Source organism: Suricata suricatta, chromosome 2 (genome assembly GCF_006229205.1).
Source record: "Suricata suricatta isolate VVHF042 chromosome 2, meerkat_22Aug2017_6uvM2_HiC, whole genome shotgun sequence".
NCBI classification, from domain to species: Eukaryota; Metazoa; Chordata; class Mammalia; order Carnivora; family Herpestidae; genus Suricata; species Suricata suricatta.
The window spans coordinates 76,849,381-76,875,538 of record NC_043701.1 but is presented as its reverse complement, the minus strand read 5'-3'; the positions used below and the strand labels follow the sequence as shown (position 1 = coordinate 76,875,538).

Sequence of the window (26,158 nt, the reverse complement as noted above, 5' to 3'; positions counted from 1 at the left end):
CATCATTTTTATTTCATACTTATTGCTATCTTTAAAGGCTTTACTAAGCCTTAAATTCCAAAATAATTTGTAATAATTTAAAAGCAGCTCTGAAGAATAATTTCTGAAAGCTAATTAACTTGCCATTCTATACACTGTATGTTAGCCAATTTGACAATAAATTATGTTTTAAAAAAGCTAACTAACTTGCTACTATTAAAAAAACTTAGAAAAAGTTTACCTAATGAATTCATTTGGGTAAAAAGATAAATGAGTAAAACATTCTGTCAGAATATAAGAAACTATTAACAGTGGTTTTCTCTGGGAAGGACTGGAAGGCCCAACACAGAAAGATGGGAACTTTTCTTTATCCCTTTACATGCTTTTGTACTGTTTAAATTTTGTTTACAATAAACATATATATCTTTTGTAATAAAACTTTCATTAAGAAAAAAGATCTAATTTAAATTTTTGAAATACAGAAATTTAGAAATTTTAATCGCTTTGAAATATATTGATGATGGATAATATTGTTTAAAGTTCACACTTCCTATTATTTCTCTTTACTAGAATATGAGAATAGGAGACAAAACAGATTTGGGCGCAAGAAAATGAGACATACATCAGTCTGATCCAAAGAAGGAAAAATACTTGAGAGAAAAATTTCTAAAAGGTGAATTTGTAAACAGCTACCTGCTAGTTTCTGTTAAATATTATCAGTGATCTTTATTATAACTGAACATAAGTTGAAATTTAGGGTTTTGAGGTTTTCCAAAAAAGAGAACTATTAAATATTTAGTAGAATCAGGTATAGGAGAGACTCAAAAACAAACAAAATCTAGTTGCTCATATAATATTCTAGGAAAAATATATATTTCTTTTTTTTTAATGTTTTTATGTATTTTTGAGAGAGAGAGCCAGAGCAGGTGGGAGAGGGGCAGAGAAAGAGAGGGAGACATAGAATCCAAAGCAGGCTCCAGGCTCTGAGCTGTCAGCACAGATCCCAATGCGGGGGTTGAACTTACAAACTGTGAGATCATGACCTAAACCAAAGTGAGACACTTAACCGACTGAACCACCCAGGTGCCCCTACATATACACGTATATATGTACATATATACATAGAAATAAATGATCTCACTAGAGACATCATAGATACATAAGTATCAGAGGATTTTACTTTAGGTGAATTGGCCATAAAATTACAAATTGTCATTTTTAGCTCTCTGTTATTTTTTTTTTACTATCCATACACTTAACTACAAAACAAGAAAGTATGGCTCTTGAATGATGGCATACAGATCAGAAGGTTAATAATAACTAACCTAAAAAACAGGTCTGTAGAAAAGCTTTGAAATGAAAACATTTTCAATCATATTTATTTTACTTATTTATGTTTATTTGAGAGAGTACATGTGTGTACAAAGGGAGGGAGAGAGAGGGAGAGAGAGAATCCCAAGGAGTCTCCATGCTGTCAGTACAAAGCCTGACATGGGGCTCAATCTCACGAACCATGAGATCATGACCTGAGCCTAAACCAAGAGGTGGATGCTTAACCAAATGAGTCACCCAGGTACCCCTTGATATTATTTTTAATATATTTAAATTACATCTATCTGGGACTAGTAACAGCATTCATTGGTGGTAGCTCATTATAAGATACTGTATTGGAAATCTTTAAATTAAGCAACTGTTTCTTATGATATGCACCATTTTCCTGGTTGGTATGTTCATCCAGAGATTTTCTTATATAGTTCTTTAATTCTTCAATTCCTTCTCCCGTAATTGCAGAGATGGGGATGATATGTTGGAACTCCATAGTCCTCTCTGGAATCATGTTTTTCTCAAATAAATGCAGAAAATCTGGGGAAAAAAAAAAAACCCTCAAAACTAAGCTGATTTCATGCTCTTTGAAAAGAAGTTAAAACTATGTTCGAGGTTTGATATATGACTCAAGGAACCAAAAACAGCATTTTTAATTCTTTTTTTTCCTTCCCTTATTAATAAACTCTCAGAATCTTTTGTTTTTACTAATGACTATGGTAAGATTTTTGGCACATAATAAGTGCTAAGCAAATATTTGTTGGATGAATATGTTTTAAACCAAATTAAGCATAAATAAAAGATAAATCATATATGATTTACTTATAGAAGCAATAAATTTGCTTTTCTTGGAGAGTTCAATAAAGTCAGATAACATATGTCTGAAAGACATTATATATAAAAATAACATCATTCACGAGTTGGGACATTCTAGCTTGCTTCAGTATATAGGTGGCCTTTAGCTTCCCTAAACTACAGGCTTATTATCACTGGTGGTAGGAGCCATACTAAAACTGAAAAGTACGTAGGGACAGTTCAAGGGGAGATGATTTCAGATGAGTCCAGTCTATCACCCCAAAGGGACTGACAGCTATTATATTACTTTTTCCTCTTCTCCGCCTCCAAGACAATGGGAGGGGAAATGGCACTCTGATGGGATGGGTTAATATGGCTAGAAATCAGAAAGGCTGGACTGGGAGAGACCGGACAAGACAACATGGAGCTTGCTTTCTAGAAATCATATGCCCCCAAAGAAGTCTAAAAAGCTAATCAGGTATTATTACTGAGGGGACTATGTTTTGTTTTACGACAGTCCAAAACAGGCGCAAACTCTTGAGTTACCTTCCCTTCACATATCTCCTCTGAAAACTCCCTTTTCTGTAAGACTTATCAAGAAACAGATCTAATGACTTCAAAATGCAAGTGACATTAAGGAATAAAGACTATTGATTAGTTAGTTCCAGGGGTATTTATATCCTAAGAGTAATTTATTAAGTTAACGAGAGCTCCAATACATAAATAACACACTGGAAAGATTTTTGAAAGTAGAGAAAGGATCTTCTGGTGCTGTCTGCTAGTCTTAGTACACTAGAATTTATTTTCCCCAATTTTTATCCCGAGAATAAAAGCAAAGAAGTTAGTACCATTCTCAATTGTGACAACATCCTCTCCTAGATTCAGAAAAGTTAAAGCATCATCACCATAAGATATGAAGTGTTCTGTAAAGGTCAATATTCAAAACTGTAGAGAATCTCTTTAAGTTCCTTTACACAAAGTGGTCCATTTAGGAACAAATTTCAAATAAATCAATCTTTTAGCAACAACAGCATCTATTATTCTATGTAGCACATACAGAGGCATTCAAGTTCTTTTTAGAAGATTAGTATTCTTCAGGGACCTATAGAGCTAGCATTGCAAAGATATATACCTCTTTAGACCTATCTGCTCAGATTTTAAATTTACAGTATATTAGAGGAATGAAGTTCTAGAACGTGTGAAGTACATTAAAGTAAAAGATTTACAGGTAGGTGTTGACTTTTTCATCTTCTGATCCAAATCCCATTAATTCTTTTTCTTTTTTCTTTTCTTTTGTTTTCCCTAGTAGACAAGAGTGCAAGCAGGGGAGGGGCAGAGAAAGAGGAGACACAGAATCCAAAGAAGGCTCCAGGCTCTGAGCTGTCAGCACAGAGCCCAACATGGGGCTCAAGCCACAAACCTAAGATCATGACCTAAGCTAAAGTTGGACATTTAACTGACTGACCCACCCAGGCGCCCCTAAATCCCATGAATTCTTTAAGGGCCCAGTTTAAATTTTACTTCTTCATGAAGCCTGACCTTTTATTTAGTCTCTTCTAACTTACTGCCCATATTACAATTCTGAAACTTGATTATTATATTACAGTGTTAAAGTTTCATATGGTATGTATTCTTTCTTCAGACATATGTTTTTAAGAGTAGAAACTGTCAGTTTTCTTTTCCATTGATTATACCATTTAGCAGTCTCTGCACACCATAGGTAATCATTAAATTGGCATTAAATGAACAAATGTATTTACCTTTAGGATTCTGGAGTTGATGCATCAGTAGGTGGAACTTATCTTGGGCACCTGGCAAGTCCATTTTATTAACTGCCAGAAGTGCAGGTTTTGTCTGAAGTTCCTCTTTGTACAACTCCAACTCCTTTAAATAAACAAAGAAAAACCAAATAATTATATTAAAGTATCTGTATAGATCATCTAGTTGGTAATATCTTTCTTCACTTTGTAGGCCTGGGTAATCAATCTACAGACCACTCACATTCTTCAAATGCAGTAAACCCTAACAACCACAAAACTAAGTGACAAAATTCATAAAATGCTTACTGGTTAGGTCATGTGTTAATATATCTTAATTCAAATAAATCAAATAAATTTAATATATTTTAATTTAAATTGAATTTAATTCAAATATTTTAATTCAAAATCACAGTTGTGATTTTGTGCCAAGGACCAATTACAGATATCTAGACATCTATTAAGCACACTGATAAAATTCAGAAGTAAATAATGATAATTTAATGTTAAACTTGTATTATTTTTGGAAAAAGTAAGTGTGCTTAGAAGTAAATCTTCATAACCATGGATTAGGCAATGGTTTCTTAGCTATTACATCAATACACAAACAAAAGAAAAAAAAGACAGAACTTCATTAAAACGTAAAATTCTATGCTTCAAAAAATATCATAAAGAAAATTAAGACAACTGACAGACTAGTGGGTTGGGGTGCCTGGGTGGCTCCAATAGTTCAGCGTCTGACTCTTGGTTTCAGCTCAGGTCTCATCTCACGGTTCATGAGGTCAAGCCTTGCATCAGGCTTTGTGCCAAAGGCACAGAACCTGCTGGGAATTCTCTCTCCTTCTTTCCCTTTCCCTGCCCCTCCCGCGCTTATGCTCTCTCTTGCATGCTCTCTCTCTAAATAAAAACTTAAAAAAGAAAGTGGAGAAAACTGACAGAATGGGAGAAAATATTTGGAAATCATGTATCCGGTAAGGAACTTGTAACCAAAATACACAGAAATCTTATAACAACAATAAAAGGACAAGTAACACAATTAAAGATTGGGCAAAGAATCTGAATAGACATTTCTCCAAAGACACACAAATGTTTAATAAGCATATGTTCAACATTATTAGTCATTAGAGAAATGCAGATCAAAACCATAATGAAATACCACTTCACACCCACTAAGATAACTAAAACGAAAAAGACAGATAATAACAAATGTTGACATTCACGTGGAAAAATTGGAATGCCTCACATACAGTGCTAGTGTGATTATAAAATAGTACAATGGTGCAGCCACTCTGTAAAAGTCTGGCAGTTTCTCAAAGTGTTAAACATTGATTTCCCATATTATCTAGCAACTCTACATCTAGGTATATACCCAAGAGAAATAAAAACATGTCCATACAATAACCTGTATTCAAATGTTCACAGAAGCATTCTTCATAACAGACAAAAAGTTAACAAGGATATAAGATATAAAAAGTCCTGGAGGTAAGAGACATCAAGCTGTATTAGAGAGAAATCATACAGCTGATAATAGAAAGTAAGGCAGGAAGGGCAGAGATGAACTGCTGGGTAGGAGTCAACCCTTGACAGACCTCAAAAACCATGTTCAGGGTAAGACTTTAACCTAACAGCAGTGGGGGACCATTGAAGCACTTTAAACAAGGAACAAACAACAGCTTGGTTCTTTCACAAAGATCACTCCAGCTGCCAAATAAAAAATGAACTAGAGAATGGTATTATAATACCCACTGTATGGTGACAGATGGAGGCTACACTGTGGTGAGCACATAGAGCTGTTGAATCACTATGTTGTACACCTGAAAATAATACAACTTTCTGTGTCAACTAAATTTCAATGGACTGGAGAGAAGTGAGACTGGAAACAAGGAGACCACATAGGAAACCTAAAGCATTCTAGTGATGGGGGGTTGATTATAAAGTGTGGATGAAGATAAGTAGATGAATTTCAGAGAGAGTCAGGACATAGAACTGACAGGGCTTAATACAGGTGGTGAGAAGAATCAAGACCCAACACCCAGGTTTCTGGTTTACATACTCAGTAGATTTCTTGAGGAGGATGAAGAGTTAAAAAAAATTAGTTTTATACATATTAAGTTGGAGAACCTAACGGGACATGCAACCAAAGATATCCATTAGGCAGCTGGTCTAAAAGCACAATCAAAAGTTCTAAGGATCAGAATAGATTTGGCAGTCATCAGTATATTAACTGTAACCAAATGCTATTTAAACAATGAACAGGAAAGAGCATAAAAAATAGGCCAAGAAAAAAATCTAAAAAGTAGGAATAAAAGTTCAAGCAAGATAAAGTCTGAGAAGTACATAACAGGGATTTGGAATCAAGGAAGATTTTATTAGTTGTAACAGTTTGAAGAGTGGGTTAATACAGAAGAACCGGAGAAAGCAAGTTTAGAAAATTCTTTGACACCAAAGCTTCAAAAAGTAGAGGTGTAATATATATTTATTTGAATTATCTGTTATTTAATACAGTCCTATATGCCTACATTTTAGACCAAATGTAGAACACAGTAAAACAGAAAACCTACTTTTGTAAGCAGTATTATGGTTTCAAAGGCAGTTCTGTATTGAGTTTGGGAAGAAAGCTGAAATCCAGAAATATCGACCTAAAAAAAAAATGGATAGAAACACTAACAAAATTAGTTATGAATTTTTATATTTTGAAGTATTTTACTCTCTCAAGTTAAAAAAATAATTTCTCAGTTAAAAACAATCTCAATCTCAATACACTCTTAGTAATTTAGTAAGTCAAAATAAGCAAGAGAAACTGTGGTATTAAGATAGCTATAATTATTCTGATAAAAGTACAATTATTAATGAAATGAGAAACCAGCATAGATAAGGCAACTTGTATGTTCTTATGTAGACAGTCTAACATATCATTTTAACACCATCAATGAAGTAGGAAAGAGATACTATATAACATAGCAGAATGTTGACAATCTTAAGGAATTAAACCTTGACAAGTATGGCCAAACTTATATCTGATATAGTAATGCCATTTCCACCCCTATAATACAAATTTGACCTCATAAACAATTTCTAGGAAAACAAAACTCATTGATTTTCACATTCATTTGAATATTACATTGGTATGCATATGACTCACAACAAAAAGTAGTTGTTTAGTTCTTTCTATATGCTTGAGGAATTTGTGGCCCATTCCTTTGTTCATATGTGCTCCTTCTATTAAACCAGGAAGATCAGCTACTGATACCTAATACAAAGTTAAATGGTTTGATAAAAAAGAAAACAATTACATCCACAAATTTTCATATTTCAAATATAAAATAGTTCCTAATTTGTGATTACCACTGCATCTTTATAAAATCAAAATACCTTTATAACAAAATAAATGTACTAAGAATCAAAATATTTTGTTATCAGAAATTAGAGTCCCATTTTTACTTTCTAAGAATTCTAAGGATTAGTTTAATACTTATTAATAACATAAATCCATTTTAGAATTCTATTATAGTGTTTAATATGAACCTGTCACAGAATTTCAACTTTCCAAATTCTTAAAAGTACAGAAGGATATTAATTCAGCAATTACTTAGTATAGCTCTGTCACTTCAATTTTAAATTGCATACGTAGTTGATTATATTCCTTTTCTGTTCATATTCTACTGGGAGGACTCTTGGAGATTCTTGATAAATAAAGGATAGTATGTTCCTATAACTCCTTTTTGAAGTGTTAGTCATTAATCTACATTTGTGGTTTTCAAACCTCACTGCATATTATAAACACCCAGAGGTCTTTTACAAAGTAGAGACACCCAGGCCCTACCCTCAAAGAATCTAGCTTCAAATCTCTGGGGCTGAGGCTTCACTAATTATTGCTCTCCTGAAGCCACCAAGTTAATTTGGATGTGTTGTAAGGGATGAGAAGCACTGCTTTACACACACTGCCTATGTGGATAGGGTTTCAGAATTTTAAAGGAAATTGTGGCTATGTGACAAAGCAGTCACCTACACAAAATACAACAGAGGTCTCATGTCCTAAATGTTTTTTTTAATGAACTGAAATTTTGTTTGGAGGTTCTCCACTGAGAATTTTGCTATTGAAAATTAAGACTCCCTTAAAATTTACAACGTACTCTTTTCCTCTAAATATTGTTCTCCATATTCATATTATCCTATATTTATACCTTCACTTATTATTTAATATTCTCTATAATTGTTGGAAGCTTTTTATTTTTTACTGTTATATCACTATGAAAACTGAATATAAATCTTTTATGTATTTTACTTATTTCAATGGATTATATGAAACTATACTGATACATCATCACTGTAAGTCCATACTATACATTATGGTTCATTCTTGGTATTGCACATTGTATGGGTTTTGACAAATGTATAACATGTACCCACTAGCATAGTATCATATGCAATAGTCTCAATGACCTACAAATCATTTGTGCTCTTCTATTCATTCTTTCTTTCCCATTAATTCTTGGTAACCACTGACCTTTTTGCTATATCCATAGCTTTGCCTTTTATCAGAATGCCACATAGTTAGAATCATACTGTATGCAGTCTTTTCAGATTGGCTTCTTTCAGTTAGTAATATTCATTTAAAGTTCTTCCATGTCTTTTCATGGCTTGATAGTTCAATTCTTTATAATGTTAAGTAATATTTCATTATTACCACAATTTATTTATGCATTTGCCTGCTGAAGGACATCATGGCTACTTATAAGTTTTGGCACTTAAAAACAAGACTGCTAAAAACATCCATGTGCAGGTTTTTGTGTGCATGTAGGTTTTCAATTCATTTGGGTAAATACCAAGGAGTACAATTGTTGACCGTACACTATGTATTTTTAAAATTTTGTTACTCTCATTTTGCATTTATTTTCAAACTATCGTTCTTCCTTATCAAGGAAAAATAATTTTTAATAGCTAAACTAGAATCCTATTCAATTAAAACAATTTTTTTTAGAAAGAGAAAGTTGGAATAAAATCAATTCCATGAACTTTAGAAAATGTTTTTAGGAAAGAAAAATCAATAATCAAATACGACAGTAAAATATAGACTTGCAATGAGAACAGAGATCAAAGAGATAAAGAAGATAGGAAGCTGTAATGATAAACTGGACCTAAACTTTGGAAGAAGTTATATTCTTATACAATATTTTACTATGATTGCACTCGATAGAATTGATTTGATCATGGTTTCATTTTTCTAAAAACAAAACCCTGCTACTTTCCTCCCCCAACACCACAGAAACAATCAAATATTACAAAGTCCAAGTACCAAAAGCAAGTACTTTCCCTTCTAATCAACTGTCTTACTTTAAAAATACTCACCTGTCTGAAATCATTATACATAATCTTTCCAAGTTCAGGCTTTAAAGTTGTAACTAAAAGAAAAAAACAATAAATTAAGGCTAGAATAAAAGCTGGTACTGTGTAATTTTCTAGCTTCATGTATAAAATAGACACTATTTCTTCATGTATAAAATAGACAATATTTCTTTTTAAAGTTGTAACTAAAAGAAAAAAACAATAAATTAAGGCTAGAATAAAGGCTGGTACTGTCAAATTTTCTAGCTTCATGTATAAAATAGACAATATTTCTTTTTTGTGAGCAGTTTTCTTCAAGCCTCATCAGTTCTGAAACTAGCCTCCTTCTGGGCTTTTCTTCCTCTTTCCTTCTCAAGAGTCCCTGGATCATAACAATAAATACTGATAATGTAATTTATAGCAATTAGTCCAAAATTAACTCTACTTCCTCAGAGTCTAATTTTAGAATGGCTTAATTTTACTTTCCAGGTTAACGAACATTTCTGTATCTTTTTGTTTAATGATGGCAGAGATTCTATCACATTCATTCATTACTTAGTCTAAAACCTCCATTAGATTTTTATCTAGCTACTGCAGTTGCCTATTTTTCCCAGACCCATTTATGATCCATACCAACCCATTCTCTATATTATATGCATAGAGATTTTTTTTGAAAAAGAGATTAAAAATGAAAAAATTTATTTAATTTTAGAGATTAAAATCTAATTTTTTTATCCTTTAATTAAAAGCCTATAGATATAAAGATCAAATACAGCCTACCCAGTCTATGTAATATGATCTCTACATCTCTAGCCTTATCTTTACTCCCTCTTTCCCTTACTACATGTTCTCTAGACAAACCTTACTACATGTTCTCTAGACAAACAAATCTCCCTGCTACCACAGGCTTTTCTGTACATGCTATCTCCTCTAGCTGAAACACCTTTCACATCCACTCTGTCACTTATTAACTCATGTAGTCTTTACACCTCAGACCTAGCATCACACTTTCCCAAAGAAGTTTAAAGCAACCACCTACACTCTTTCATAGAATCATATTCTATTCCCTCATGTCATGTGTGACATATGTGCCTTCCCCTGCTAGTCTGTAAGCTCAGTAAGAGTCAGAACAGTATCTGTTGCTGCTTACCAACCTTTGTAACTCCAGTACCTACTGTAGTTTACAGAAATCAATACTTGCTAAATGAATGAAAGAACAGTGCTTAATAAAGGGTAGATGCTCGTAAAAGCATAATTAAATTAAATAAATGTGCAACAGAGAAATAAACGCAACAAAGCAAGTATCTAACAAGTACTAGGAACTTTGCTGAGGGCTACAGAGGTTTCAAGGATTAATGGGAAATCCATGTGTTCTATTGGTCAAGAGTTTTCAAACTAAAGTGATGTCAGAGATGTCATTTTATTCATACTCAAAGAAAGGTCGGTCTTTAAAAATGTACCTACATACATTAAAATACACAACAAATTATACTTACATGCATAATCAGCAATTGTAGGTTTTGCATGAGAAACCTGACTTAGCAAAGAGGATTTTCCTGCATTTGGGAATCTGAAATGAAAAACATAAAATAACATATTAAAACAAATATTAGTATTATTAATACTTGCTTGTCTCTGAATTTCTAACATCTCAGGAAGTAGATTTTTTGGATATTTCTGGGAATAAAAGTAGAATATAAATGAAAAATAATCCTGAAAAACTTGAAGAGCAAAATATACATGTAAAAAAAGTAAAAACAAATTTGTCCTGGCACTAGAGATGGTTTAATATCTCTGAGAGTAAATAATTCAATTATCTTTAAAAAGCCTGCAAATCATAGAAAACAAAAAGAAACTAATAAAAATACCTATAATCCACTAATTCTAGCCAAATAATGACAAAATATTGCTTACATTGCTTTGCAGATTTTCTTTAAAACATTTTATATGGATATTTTGAAATACATGGAAAAGTAGAGAGAAGTAATGAATCCCATTTAGCTATCACCTAGCTTCAACAAATAACAACACATTCCCAAAACTTTTTTAAAGTTGGTTTGTTTGAACAGAGACCCACACAAGGTCTGTACATTACAAGTGGTTGACATATCTCTTAAATTTCTTTTGGTAAAGGCCTTCCCTCTATCTTGTTTCTTCTCTGCAATTTTATTTTTAAGAAAACTGGGTCATTCATCCTATAGCAGCATTTCTTTCTCATAGCCTGGATTTTTTTTCTTTTTCTTTTTTTTTTTTTTTGCTGGCATCCCCATGATGTCCTTTAGTATGCTCCTTGTGCCCCAGATTTTCTATAAATTGTTAGTTTGATATAAAGCCTTGATCAGGTTTAGTTTTGATTTTTTCCCCCCAAAAGACTACTTTCATACTTGGTTGACCTGCTTTCTAAACTGAATAATACATGGTGAACACCCTTCAAGGGCGCACTGTAATTCCCTCAACTAATGTCCTATTAGGCATTTAGGTTATCTCCAATTTTTATAATTACAAATATCACGCAAAAAAACTACATATATAGCTAGAAAGACATATATCAACAGTAACAGTCATCTGCAAGTGCTAGAATTAATAGACAATGATGTTTTTGGCAAATTTTCTTTCAGCATTTATTTATTCATTATCTAACTTTGTCTTAAAACTTTAAATGTTACACTTATTTTCCTTGAACTTTTACACACACCTTTAACCTCGTTCTTGAGATACATTTCTTGATAAGAAAATACTGAATTATATTGTAGGGGTACCTGGGTACTCAGTTAACAGTCTGACTCTTGATCCTGGCTCAGGTCATGATCCCATGGGTGGTGAGATTGAGCCCCGCACTGGGCTCTGTGTGAACAGCAAGGAGCCTGCTTGGGACTCTCTCTCCCTCACCCTCTGCCCCTCCTCTGCTCACGTGCACTCTCTCTCTCTAAGTAAATAAATAAACTTAAAAAAAATAATAAAATAAATAGATGCTTGTTTTAAAGGCTTTGATTTTATTGCTAAATTTACCTTAAGAAAGGCCCACCTTATAAGGAAAAAAGTCCTAGAAACAGGCATCACTTAAGAAATGATTTCCTACTTCATTCAGATATTTTCACTGTATTTATCCAAAAAATATTTTTTAAGCATTGACTTGTATCAGGCAATATACTAGGCATCAGAAATAAAGCAATCAATAAGATGAATGTGATCCCTGCCTTTTGTTTTCACTGAAATTGGAAAAAGCTCTTCTCTCAAAACCTGCCAAACTTTCACTTGGAATGATGGTTTAATACTTTGGAAATATTAATTTGAAATTCTACAAAAATTCTATAAAAATTTATTCTATAAGAATTCTATAAAAAGTCTACTTCTTAGTAGAGCTCTTTTAACATTAAAAATAAATCTAATTAAAATATATCATTAAATATATCTTCATATAATGAATTTAGAATAAAATCATGTGAGATTTTTTTAATGACTCATTTTCCTGCAGAAATAATCTTCTGTCTTATTATACTCACTCAGGCTCTTGTAACTTTTTTTAATTTATTTTTTATTAATTTTTTTTAATTTTAATTTTTTTTTTATGGAGTGCAGGCTCTTTATTTATTTGACATTGGTCTCTGTGACATTCCAGCCGGCCAAGGGAAGGCTCACATGTTCACGATTTGCCCTATGAAGTGACATATATTTCCCTCCCTCCCTCCCCTTCTCCCTTCCTGCTGACTATTATATCTAAAGCAAACAGTCCCAGCACAACAGTTAGATTGCACTTGAATGTGGTGTTTACTTGACATTTACACACTGGCCATGCTGGACAGTTCAGTCGTTCCAGAACAGAGGCTCAGCCAGCAAGCATTGTGCTGGACTTGTGCTCAACCCTGAGCAGCGTGGGATCCTGAAACAGCGAAACGCCGCCTTGAGAGTCACTGGCACAGCCGATTTTTACTCTTAGCCTGAATTAGCGCTTGCTGGGGGGCGGGGGACATACCAGAGGGTCTTCGCCGGAAACATCTCCCATGCCCACTCTGGGCAGCCTTGTTCTTTCTTGCTGATACCACTCTTCCTCCCTTTAAATCCAACTCCCAGGCTGCACAGTATTCACTATGTCTTGTAACTTTTTTTTAAAGGCTTGTTTGTTTGTTTATTTATTTATTTAAAGTAATCTCTACACCCAGTATGGGGCTCAAATGCATGACCCTAAGATCAAGAGCTTCATGCTCTTCTGAATAAGCCAGACTGGTGCTCCTCTTGCAACTTTTTGAAAAGCAGATTGCAATCATTTTTATCCATGATTATCACTAATTGAACTTGCTTATTTCTTTCCATTATCTTCATATTTTCACAATAGATTAAGCACAGAAAAATGCCAGCAACTATTTCCAGAGAGATCAAAATATGAGAAGAAAAAGGATGCTAATTACTGAAAAACTGATACTTGAGATTTTTCCTGAAAAGTACTTAATAAAAATCTTAGAGGCTGAAATCCAATCTACGTAAAGATCAGATTTGACAACAGCCATACAAGTATGTTAGTTATATGACACCTTTCTTCTAAGGTTCAGTTCATTCCTGAAACTAGCAAACAGGTTATCTGTTTATGCTGGTATTCATAGTAGTAACTTTTTAATAATAGAAGCCTAATTTAAAAGTATTAAAATACATATGTTAAGTATTGTATCTAAGAAACTTCATACGCTTAAGAAAAAAAAAAGAAGGGTGCCTAGGTGGCTCAGTCAGTTAAGCATTCAACTTTGGCTCAGGTCATGATCTCACAGTTTGTGAGTTTGAGTCCCACTTGGGGTTCTCTGCTGACACCTCGGAAGTTTGCTTCAGATTCTGTGCCTCTCTCTCTCTCTCTCTCTCTCTCTCTCTCTCTCTCTGTCTTCTCCTTCTCCCCCCCCTCTCAAAAGTAAACACTAAAAACATTTGGAAAAAAAAACTTGATGCTTTAATTATTAATTATAATGTCAAATCCACTTCTGAAAAGCTTGGTATTTCACTGTATGTACTCCAATTGAAGTTGACAATATAATGATGATAATGATAGTAACTTTTGTTCATTGAGCATTTATAAATCCAAGGTATGTGTTAGGCTGCAAATGTGTTATCTTACTCACCAGCAATATTTTACCCACATCTACATCCACTACTAAAAATGAGAAAAACAAAGGCTTAGAGATATTTTACAATTTATCTGACGCCATCCAGGTGGCCTCTAGAGAATGAGATTCTGACCAGTCTCTCAGTTAGTCTCCCATCCTCCTCCCACCTTTATTATTCGGCCTGTGAGGCTCTTAGTCTGCAGAGGTGTCTCTATAGAACTTAAAACACATTTTTGTATTAAATGAAACTATGAATGACTAGATTCTCAGTCCACAAAACCCTACTAAGCCCAAAACACTGTGAAATATATACAGTATTATAGAACCTATGGCTCATAACTAAGCTTTATGGAAAAGACTAAATGCCAATAGCAAGTTTGAACACCAGGATCACATCTCTCCCTGCTATAATGTGAGCAGGAATGGGGCTTTTATGAACTCTAAGCCATTGTTGTTATTTGGAGCTAGACAGGCGTGGCAAGAGGTAAGGGATTCAGACTGATGAGTCTGGAAAGCAGTGAAATGGCTGGAGTGAAAAATAAAAAGAGCTTAGAAAGAAGCTATGTAAGGCAAGGAATGCAACTGGCAGTTTGAAGTAGAGGCCTCAATAAGGTAGTGTTCCCTACCTTTTTCTTAGGTATTCCATCAGACTACCGTGTAATGTCGAAGAAGAGCCAGGGAGAAAGGGAGAGGAGAAAAGCAAAGCTAAAATTTTCCCTTCCTTTTGCTCCTTTCTATCTTGCTATCTATCCCCCTCCAGTCAGGTGTCAGCATTGCAAACTCCACAGCTGAACAGCACTGGTTGATGAAAGAATGGAAGCTGGTGAAAGAGGACAACATTGTGGGTCTGCGGTACTGAGAATGGACAGATCCTAATTAGAACATGGAGACAGGGAAACAGTCATTGCAAGATCCAACTTGGTTGCTCAATAGTATCCAAGTCTGATGGTTGCGATGGACTGGATTGGCCTTTAGCCACCTGATTAACAAAATATCTATACCTCTATTAAGATTTGTAAGAATATCTCAATCATTTTATTCTCTTTTTATTTTGTCCTATACATTTCTTAAAATGTGGTTTGGATTTTTAATTTTATTCCTTAATATCTGGTAACATTTTTTAGCTTCTTATACTATGGCATTTGATTTTTTTTCTTTGTTGATTCATCCTCTAACATCCCCACTAGCCTACAATTGCTATGATCTTCCTTTCTTTTTACAAATAAATATTAACTATGAAACTCTATGTTTGCAATATAAAAAATGACTATATCACCATTCTCAAGTATACAAACAACGCACAAATTCCATAAATTTATTCCATAAATAACACTGGTCCCAAATTACCATTTATATTTAATTCCTACTCATGAACTGTCTCTCAAATTACAAAAAAAATAAATGAGACTTACCCTACTAGGCCTATATCAGCGATAAGTTTTAGATCAAGGTGAATGACTTGTTTCTGGCCTTTCAATGGTAAGAAATTTGTAAGTAATTTACCACCAAGACCTCCTTCAGCTACCAAAATTCTGTCGTTCTCTTTATTGAGTTCTCCTTAAAAACACAGAGAAAGATACTTAGAGCAAAGATTACTAAGGGGAGCTAATCACTAATGACAATTTTGTTTAACATTTTTGTATAAAATTCCAGTTTATAAATCTAAAGGCTAAACCATAGGGCTATGATTCTATTAAAAGTTTGATCTCAAAAAACATTTTGTAAGCAGTTGAGACTAGTTATATATTTTAAAACTGAGTAAATATTCTCTTTACAATAATCTTATTTTTTTTAGAAAGTTTTTAATGTTTTTTTTTAAATTTATTTTTGAGAGACAGAGAGAGACAGCGCAAGCAGGGGAAGGTCAGAGAGAGAGGGAGACACAGAATCTGAAGACAGGATCCAGGCTCTGAGCTAGCTGCCAGCACAGAGCCCAATGCGGGGCTCAAACCCACTAACCGCAAGATCATGACCTGAGTCAAAGCCAGACACTTAACCGACCTAGCCACCCAGGTACCCCTTTACAATAATCTTAAATTTAGCAGTTAATTTTGAATAATGTTTACATAAAATTTAAAAAATCTTTTATGAATTAGCAGTTGAAATAGGTTTTTTTTTTCATGTTTATTTTTGAGAGATTGCTAACAGGGGAAGAGAAGAGAGAGGGAGACAGAGGATCCAAAGCAGGCTCAGGGCTGACACCAGTGAGCCCGATGTGGGGCTTGGAAGATCATGACCTTAGTTGAAATTGTACACTCAACTGACCGATTCTTGATTTTGGCTCAGGTCATGATCACATAGTTGTGATATTGAGCCCCACTCAATGCTGAGTACACAGCCTGCATGGGATTGTCTCTCTCCCACTCCTTCTTCCTCACTAATATGCTCTAAATAAATAAATAAATAAGCTTAAAAAATTTCTGAAATTCAAGAGGAGTTATTCCTCACAGCTCCCAATTTTAGAAAATGTGCATTTTTCTCAACCTTAGAATCCACAATACACTTACCTATAACTTTACCATTTTCATCAGTTACTGAAATACCCACAGGTACAGGAATTTCACAGTCTTTTCCTCTGGAGCCTTTCAGTGCACTAACTCTACAAAAAAATTAAAGCTAAATCAAAACAGAGAAAACCCACTATATAAAATGGTCTATGCCCAAGCAAATGTGGTTTAAAAAGACTAGCAACCAAGTTTTGGTTAATGCAGGTGTTAAGTGGCCAAATATTTGTGGAAGAGAAAATTATCCCTAATTGTTTATTTGCATTTTAGACTATCACATAAAAATAATAAAATGAAAACAAATAATAATAACAACACATAATGATTTAAGTAACCAAGCTAATCACCAAAAGTCATTTTAACCCATAATGACCTAAAACACTATATACTTAGAATTAAGAGATCATTGCTACAATACAAATAAGCTAGAAATAAAAAGAAAATCCACTGAATAAGAAGGCCTTTAACACTGACCTCAAATGAAGAGTACTTTAATTAAAGGAGGCTCATCTGACTAGCCTCATACGGTTCATGAAAGAATCAATTGGTATAAACTTTTAACCAGTAATTCTACTTCTGGAAATTGATCCCCCCAAAATGAACAACTATGTAAAATACTATATACACAAGGATATATATATTACATTGTGATTGTAACAGTAAAAATATCTATACCTCAATGAATGACAAAAACGCTAAGTTATTTCTAATAGTATATTAGTATGCAACTATTTTGAACAATTGTCCGGTATGTAAAAAAATGTTAAGTGAAGAGAAAAGGTTGGAAAGTATTGTGCTTTCATTTTTGTACCCCCAATTTGTATATACACCCATATAATTACAAGTTGCCACAAGCCAATTTGCATAAACATACACAAAAGTCTTAGAAAAGTCAAGAAAAGATTAGTAATAGTTATCTATGGATGGAAATATTATAGGCGACTGACCTTTTTTCACATCTTTTTACTTTATTTTTACAATGAGCTTGAATTACCATTATATAGAGATAAAATGAAGAAAAATATTCATAGAGATTAGATTATACAATTACATAATAGTAACTATACTAAGATATATAATCATCTACCACTTTTTCTGCTAATAATATGCACCAGACACTATTAAAAGCTTTATTTTTTTAAATGTTTTTATTTTGAGAGAGAGAGCAAAAACACATGCAAATGAACAGAAGCTGAGGAGGGGCAGAGAGCAGAGGAGTGAGAATTCCAAGAGATATTGTAACAGAATCATGAATAACTTGCTATATCACCTGCAGGAAATTACTTTCCCTCTGGCACCAATATACCTTGATCACAAACTCCACTTGCCCCCTTCTACACTTTGCGTACAAATGCCTTAATGATTACTATCTGATTTGTTTACTTCATGTTCACCACGTGTGTAAGATCTTGTTTTCCTCATGTTACCACGTAAGTAATATCTTGTGAAATGAAACCCCTGTTCTGAGCTCTTGTCTTCTCCCGGACATTAACCTCTCTTGTATTCAAGAGTCTCATCCTTTGGTTCTATAACCAGAAACAAAATGTCATATAAGATAACTTGCAAATCACTTGTAGATTTCTGAATTGACAAAAACAACATTGAACAACTGATTACAGAAACACTGAACACTGCATAATATAGTGGGCCATAAAAATGCATCTCTTAGACCTGACTGCAGGGAACATAACTGACCTATGTTAGTTGCTGTGCTCTGAAATCTTAAAGAGATGATACTTCCCACAGTCTGCTTCCAGTCAAACTGGGTACCAAAGGGTTACTAAGGCAACCCTCCTGTAGGAAACAAGGATTCCTTTGATGGGAAACTTTTGATCAAGAAATCACCATCAGCTTTGCCTAAACTTTCTTAGAACTACACAGTGGACTAAAACTTTGCCCTTCCTACTCTCCTTCATAAGGCACTAGACTTGCAAAGTGGTCAATTTTCCCAACTTCCCCTCAGATCCAGCCCCAATTTGCCTTTACAGGGGTTTAAGTGTTCTCCCAATAAATCTCTTGTTCATCTAATCCTACCTTGGTACCTGCTTCTTGTAGGACCCAGATTTAGACATATTTAGACATAATTCATAAAGCTATTAAAGAATTCATTCAAATTCTGGCATTCAGTAAGTTTTTTCAACTTCTTGACTTAATTTACCTGAACTCTACAAGATACACAAGACTGTCACCTCCTCCTTGGCTTCTATGACACTAAGTCTCTCCTGACTCTATTTTAGATCACATCTTCTGTTTCTTTCCCTTAAATGTTGGTGAATAACAGAATTTGATCCTTAGTCCTCTTCTCTTCTGTAATGCACTCACCCTGGTCAATGCTTATGATTAACAAATTTATCTCTAGACCTGACCATATTCCTGAATCAGAGACCTATATTTCAAGTGCTTGCTTATATCTCTATAAACCCTTCAAACCCCCTTCCTCTACATCTCAGGGGCTGCTTCCTACCATAATCCTTCTCAAAGAATGATACTACCATCTACCTACTCCTTGAGTCAAAGCAAGTTATCCTTGATTTATTATTCTCCTCCATACTCCCAACAATCATGAAGTATAACTTATTTCACTTTTTTAACATGGGTCTAATCCATCTATTTCTGTCAATCCAATTCATCATTTGACTAATGTTAACTGAATATCTACTATGTACTAATCACTGTACTACACATCTGGAGGAAATGATGATCTAAACTCTTCTCTGTCCTCATGGACCTCAACAGTAGACTAGTAACAGAGCAGACAGTAATTCATTATGTGAAAAATGGAAAATTAAGGGGCACCTGGGTAGCTCAGCAGTTGAGTGTCTGACTTCGGCTCAGGTCATGATCTCACAGTTTGTGAGTTTGAGCCCCGTGTTGGGCTCTGTGCTAACGGCTCAGAACCTGGAGCCTGTTTCAGATTCTGTGTCTCCCTCTCTCTCTGACCCTCCCCTGCCCACACTGTATTTCTGTCTTTCAAAAATAAATAAAAAACAGAAAAAAATTTTTTAAAAAAAGAGCATCTTGGGAAAAAAAAGAATTAGAACTTACACATGTGGGTAGTATGGGAATTCTGACTTAATCAAGGAAATCAGGAAAGATTTGAGCTTAAATCTAAAGGATTCATAAGAGGCAACCAGATGTAGATGAGGAAAAAGTATTAGAGGAGAGATAACACAAACAAAGGCTCAGTGATAGAAGACAAATACTACAAGTACTACAAGACAGGCAATGCAGCTGAAATGCAGAACACACAGAATGTAGAGGGGAATGAAACTAGAAAGACAGGTACTCACCAGACCTTGAGAACTTCATCACTTATGAAATGTTGCAATATTCTGTAAATTGGCCTCAATCAACACCTCCAATCCATTCTTTAACCAATTATCCCTCAAGTGATTTTTCTAAACACTAATATGTTGTCATTTGCATATTTAAAATATCTCAATGGCTTCCCATCATTCTAAGATACTATTCAAACTGTAACACAATATATCAGGCCCTTCATGATCTGGACTATCATGTCTTTATTTTAAAACATGCTGCCCCATTTGTACCACAGTCATGCTAGAAATAAGTATTTATTATTTCACCAAACAGCTTGTTCTCTCCTAACCACTGCCTTTATAAATGTTGTATACTTGCCAACACTCCTTTTCCTGCCTTGATTGTCTGGCGATGTCCTATCCCCCTTTCAAGACTTGGTTCAAGCACCACTTCCAAAATATAGGTAACTGAGTAAGATTTTTCTTCAATTTCTTTACAATAGAAGAGAAAAGTTTTTTCTGTATTTTGAGAGCAACATATGCTCCATGAAAAAATAACAAAAAATTGCAAAAATATTAAAGAGAAGGTTTTGATGTCGCAGAGAAGACCGAAACAAGACAAAAGAAAATACACAAGGAACTGATCAGTGAAACCGGTTCTAAATCTTAAGATCCTGACAGAACTACTGGTAATGGTGGGGTGGTGTAGCACAGCTGAGATTTGAAAAGTTTTCCTAAAGACTGTCAACAACAATTTAATTTTAGAAGAAAATACTGGGATTCAGATCCTTTTCTGTTTCTACAGAGAAGTGCAAAAGAACATAAACAGACATTGTAAGAAGAAAAGAATTAAAATGTTTAAAAGTTCCAAAACATTGCATAGTATCTACCTTTTATCTTTACTAATGTTGAGATAATTACCGTAGATGTTTGCTCAGTTACAAATACAGGATATAATTTACTTCAAATTTCCAATTCAATTTTTATCTTCTAACTACCCCCCCCCCCGGGTGGGATTACTTTTCTAAAATCAAAGTCATTCAGGCAATACTTACCGACTATTTGCTCCTTCTCCAGCCACAAATCGTTTCTGAGGATATTTGTCTTTAAGTTGTTTTAAAGTCATTTTCTTATGGGCTACAACCCAGACATCACCACCTTTTCCACCTTCTCCACCTAAACGAGGGTAACCCATTCCACCACTTCCTCCCCTCGTGAAGAGTCTTAGGTTATCAATGAAGTTTCCATACTTGAGAGAGAGAGAGAGAGAGAGAGAGAGAGAGAGAGAGAGAGAGAGAGAGAGAGAGATTTAGATACCAAACATGCAGTACTCCTTTCTAGTCCTATGTTGCCACTAAAGCTCCTAAAAAAATCAATATGCGTTCTGAATGCCAAATCCATAATCTTTTCTTAGTTCATTTCTGGCCTGACCTCCCTTTCCCTTCTGATTAACTCCTTTAATACCTTTTTTTTTCAATGATCAGTTATTGTTCACTTTTTGTCTCAAGGTTTCTGACATTGTTCCACTTTTCAATTTAGACTTTCTCCTCTGGGTGATCTCAGACTGTACCAGCTAACTATCACCCAGGTGAGATATTCTCTGTCTAGTCTGTTGGATATTTCCATCAGGAGATAAGCTTAACAGCCTAAAGTAACTTAAGTGCAAAATCCATTATTTAATTTATATTTGAAACCCCTTAAATAATCAACTTTTCTTAGATATTAATTGAAAAGATAATAGTCAACTCAGATACAACCACAATAATATGAAAAAAAAAAAAACTTTTCCTCAGGTAAATTCTGTTCCCCCAGTGTTCTTCCAAATAATGGAACCACAGTTTATCTACTCATTAAGACTACATAAGGGAATCACTGACTGTAACTGCTTCTTTCCCAAAAGCTCTACTTCTCCTTTCTAGTACAACTTAGTATCCTGACTATTGTATTAGCTCCTAGAATACAAGCTGTGTCTTGTCATTTCCTTCCTCAACTCATTCTTTGTCTTGCTGCCTGAGCTATTTTTCTGAACATGGATCTGATCTCTAATTGTTTCTCCCTACTCAAACACCACTTTTTTTTTCTGTTTATGAAATAATATACAATTCTCAGTAGTCAAAGCTCTTAACCTACCTTTCCAGTTTCATTTTCATTCCTTCAACCTGTGCTATCTCTCCTTCCTCACTTTGCCCTGTACATGATCTAGCGTTACATCTCTGTGGCACTCTGTTCATGCTTTTCCTCCAAAGTCATTTGTTCTTTTCTATCATAAACCCTACATGTTGTATCTTCTGATGTCTTTCTTAATTCCACTAATCAACACTTATCACTGACTATGCTGGGATTTCTCAGCAATTAGATATTATTTCTTATTACACCTTTTGAAAACTTATACTGCATTTAGTGTTTACTTGTTTCCCTCACTAAACTTTTTGTAGGTAAAGATCCTGTGTATCAACATCTCAGGCTATCAAAATTCCTTACAGAGTAATTACTTAAATTCATGGCCTTTAGTCATTTAGCATAGTTTAAGTATCAAAAAACATCCGGGAACTTTTTTCAAACTTCATAGTCCATTGACCATTCTGCTATATTGTGGAGGAGGGCATGAGGATAGATAGGTCTAACCAGCCTATTTAGCAAAAGCTCTCTTGGGGACTCTTACGCAGTCTAGATCTCAGATTGCAGTGGATAGGAACCCAACAAAGATTCATATATTCGGCTTTGAATATGCAAATACAGTCATGAAATATGACTGTATTCATATTGAGGGTAGAAGGAATAAGGAAAAGCTGAACTTGAGGAATAGACAAAGTATTTTTCTCTGAGGGTGAAGAACTTATGCTTTGATTCTTCCAGGCTACATCAGAAATGCATCACATATTAAGTGAATAGATTCTCCTTGCAAACAACATGGAAGGGAAGTGGCTGATCACCGCATCACCCCCACGCAAGCAGCCCTTCATGACTTACCCGCCCCCCCCAAAAGTAGTAGTTTCTTTTTAGTTAAAGAATTAGTTACCTCATATGCCCAAGTACTACCTTTCACGAGTCTTTTTTTTTTTTTTTTTGACTACCTATTTTCTGGAAAATAGAGGGTTGGATAAAGTATAATTTAATTCTAAAATATTACTCGTGCCTCTACCTCCAAAAAAAAAAAAGTTCCTGTTCTTAAAGTTCTGTTCAAGGTGTGCCAGATTTTTTACTCGTCTAGATTCATCAGACTCAGAGGTTTAGAAAGTAAACTTACAAGGAGAATCTGACTCTCGTTTTCAATAACGCTGGTTGTTTCAAAAAACATTAATAAATAATAACCTTTTAGAGGTGTTGTTTTTTATTTGAAGCAACTGTAAATCTTTACAGAAACGATTTCAAAACCGGTACTGCATACAAAGTGAACAAAATTTCTTGCAAGAAGGAAGCCAATTACATTATTTTAGTTTTCTGATGAAAAGTCTTTAGAAAGCTCTTAAAAACCGCGCGCTCAAGGAAAACATATATGAGGCTATGGATATTACTATCCAAAAGAAAAAGACACTATTTGAGCCAAAAGAAAAAGTCAACCCTACACGCTACGTATACTATACTGCATATCTAAAAGCTAGGTTTCCTCAGTTCCACATTTCAAATGTACAGAATTCCCCTGAAGAACCTCAAAATCTGGGCCCCAAACAACCGTTCTAACCATTCCAGGTAGATATATTCTTCCCACTCCTCACAAGCCAAGCCTGACTCGGAAGGACTGAGAGAACATAACTATAGAACAAGCAAGAAAAAAGGCCCCCAGAAAAAAAAAAAAAAAACGGGGAGGGAGGGAGGAAAGGGGAACGAAAGCCTTCAGGTGGGGCTACAGGCACCAAGCTGTCGAGATTCAAGTGAGAGGCACCAGTCACGGACCTTTCTGAACCACACGCAACCGCACCGCACCATAACCTCGACGTGCCAGGACTGACTCCCTCGGAAAGTGTACACATTGAAGCACCGCGCAGAGTTTTTACGTCACCGTTGGCCGTCAACGCGATATTTCCTCAGCACACCTCGGCGGGGACGACGCATGCGCCGTATGATGGACTCCACCCGACTGGCACTAACGCTGGTGCAGGCGCTGAGCTGCGTGCATCGGTGGTAGGTGGAGAGAAGTGACTTTTGTTTAGGTGTAAGTCAGCGAAAAACAGAAAATGTCGAGGGGCACTGTGGCAAGGGACAGTCGGATGCAGAGTGGATGCCTCCGGAATGAATACTTTGTAGGGAATGGAACTGGAGACTGAACGGCTTTGAAGCAATTTTTACGCTAATTGAGGAAACCAAAGGTACCATACAGTCTTCACTCGGTGAAGCGGAGTGGAAAAAACACCACCACACACACACACACACACACACACACACACACACACACGAAGAACCACCAACAGACAATAAAACCAAACGCGTAAAAGACAGAAATTCAGCTGCTAAGGAAGAGCCTGGAAGACAGTTTGTTCACTGATGAGTAATCTCTAGTAAAAAACCAGAAACAATGTATTTAAAACTTGGGACACAAATGTCAGGACCTGAGGTCTGTATCAATTTGTGTGTAGTGGGGAAGGGAATTTGTCTTCAACCCTTTGTGAGACAGCTTCTTGGAGATGTGTAGACAAGGGGCTTCCTCCACCTGATGTCTGAAGCGTGTCTTTGGGAGAATTAGTGTACTTTTCCTCCGCCTAGGCAGAACCAGCAGAGAGTGCCAGATCTGAGCAGCTTCACTTACCTCCTCTCCGCATGGCCTCCTGTAATTAAAAACAAAACAAAACAAAACAAAACAAAAACACCTGCAGTCAAGTTAGGCAGCCCTGTACACGCTGCTAGTTTTACAGTAATCTTTCTTAACCACTCAGGCTGTTCATTTCTGGAATCCTTTTCATACTTCTACCCCTCATTTAGGAAACTGATATTTGGAGAAACAAAATGTGGAAAAAAAAAAAAAAGTCCTCTGTGTTGCTACTGAACCTGACTCTTCCCCACCAGTCAATAAAGTTGGGAATGTCATTTCACTTGTGAGTAATTAATCCGAACATTAGGTTGTTAGTATGTAGGAACTTAGTTTAATCTTGAGAATTTTTGCTGCCATTTAGATCACTATCTTTACTGGGTCTTTCTCTTTTGTCAGAACAGTGTGAAGCCCAATCTATTTATTTTCTAAACTTTTTTCTTATTAATGGACACAAGCCAAAATGATTTCTTTCCCGTAATATATACACAGAAAACTGATAACAGCAAATAAAAATAAATGAGAAAATGAGGCTAACATATTCTAAAATACAGAGGAATGTACTATAAACAAAGGAGAAAGCATATTTTACTTGAACGAAACATAGTCAGAACCTGAGATATTTATTACAGCTCTGGTTATCAGATAGTAAAAGAAACATGAAACTAGCAACTGTCACCTTTAAGATGTGCAGATAAAATGAACATGAGGTGAAATGACCCAAGGCATTATCCAGACCTGATGCAGAAATCGTTACTGCACAAAAAAATTTCTGCATCTGCCCTTGAGAAGAAAAAACACCTTACCCATGGTTGCTCAGAAGGTAAAAGTATAGGCAGAAGATTAAACTTAGTGGCATTAGAGAATTTGGCATAATAGGCACGAGACTCCCAAATGAGCCATTGGCATAACTCACCATTTGATTTCAAAAAATGTTTAATATAGAGTTATTCTAATAAAACATTTTTACTAAGCATTTCATTTTGAAATAAATTTAAATTTACAGAAAGTTATAGAATAGCCAAAAGAGCTTTCCTATACCGTTTACTCAGCTTGCCCTAATGTTAACCATTTATCAAAACTATGGAATTTATGTTGGTACAATACTATATACTTTGCTTGATCTCATTACTTTTTCAACTACAACCTTTTTCTGTTCCAGAACATAACTCTGGACACCACATGACATTTAATCTGATAAATATTTTAGCGTAGCCTATTGAGTATAAAATGAACAAATATATAGATAACAAATCTAACATTTTATGATTTTGTACTGTTTAGTTTTGTCAGCAGACTAAAATGAGAGCCAACTTATTTGCTTTATAGTTTATCCGAATTGATCTTTTGTCCTCTCACCTGTTAGATTCCTACATTTTGTCTA

General features: G+C 34.9%; 1 protein-coding gene across 3 annotated transcripts; it reads right to left on the bottom strand.

Annotated features, from left to right (window-relative positions):
* Positions 1-1,553: 1,553 nt before the first annotated feature.
* Positions 1,554-23,980, bottom strand: GTPBP10 (GTP binding protein 10). Of its 3 annotated transcripts, none has more exons than XM_029928607.1 (10): positions 23,925-23,980; positions 21,086-21,279; positions 16,774-16,865; positions 15,679-15,823; positions 10,676-10,749; positions 9,204-9,256; positions 6,997-7,104; positions 6,416-6,493; positions 3,858-3,981; positions 1,554-1,842 (listed from the first exon to the last, which is right to left on the bottom strand). In XM_029928607.1, the coding sequence occupies exons 1-10, from the start codon at positions 23,955-23,957 to the stop codon at positions 1,592-1,594; spliced, it is 1,152 nt and encodes a 383-aa protein (XP_029784467.1). In that variant the 5' UTR covers positions 23,958-23,980; the 3' UTR covers positions 1,554-1,591. The 3 variants fall into 3 exon arrangements, with proteins under 3 accessions (XP_029784467.1, XP_029784474.1, XP_029784482.1); XM_029928614.1 differs by having other exon boundaries at positions 21,086-21,253; positions 23,925-23,978; XM_029928622.1 differs by lacking the exon at positions 6,997-7,104.
* Positions 23,981-26,158: the final 2,178 nt, after the last annotated feature.

Coding starts and splice junctions, on each gene's coding strand:
- GTPBP10 (XM_029928607.1), bottom strand. CDS start 23,957: ATGGTGCGGTGCGGTTGCGTGTGGTTCAGAAAG. Junction 10,750..15,678: donor GCTGATATAGGCCTAGTAGG/GTAAGTCTCATT, acceptor TTTTCATTTCAG/ATTCCCAAATGCAGGAAAAT. Junction 3,982..6,415: donor CCATAATACTGCTTACAAAA/GTAGGTTTTCTG, acceptor GTTTATTTAAAG/GAGTTGGAGTTGTACAAAGA.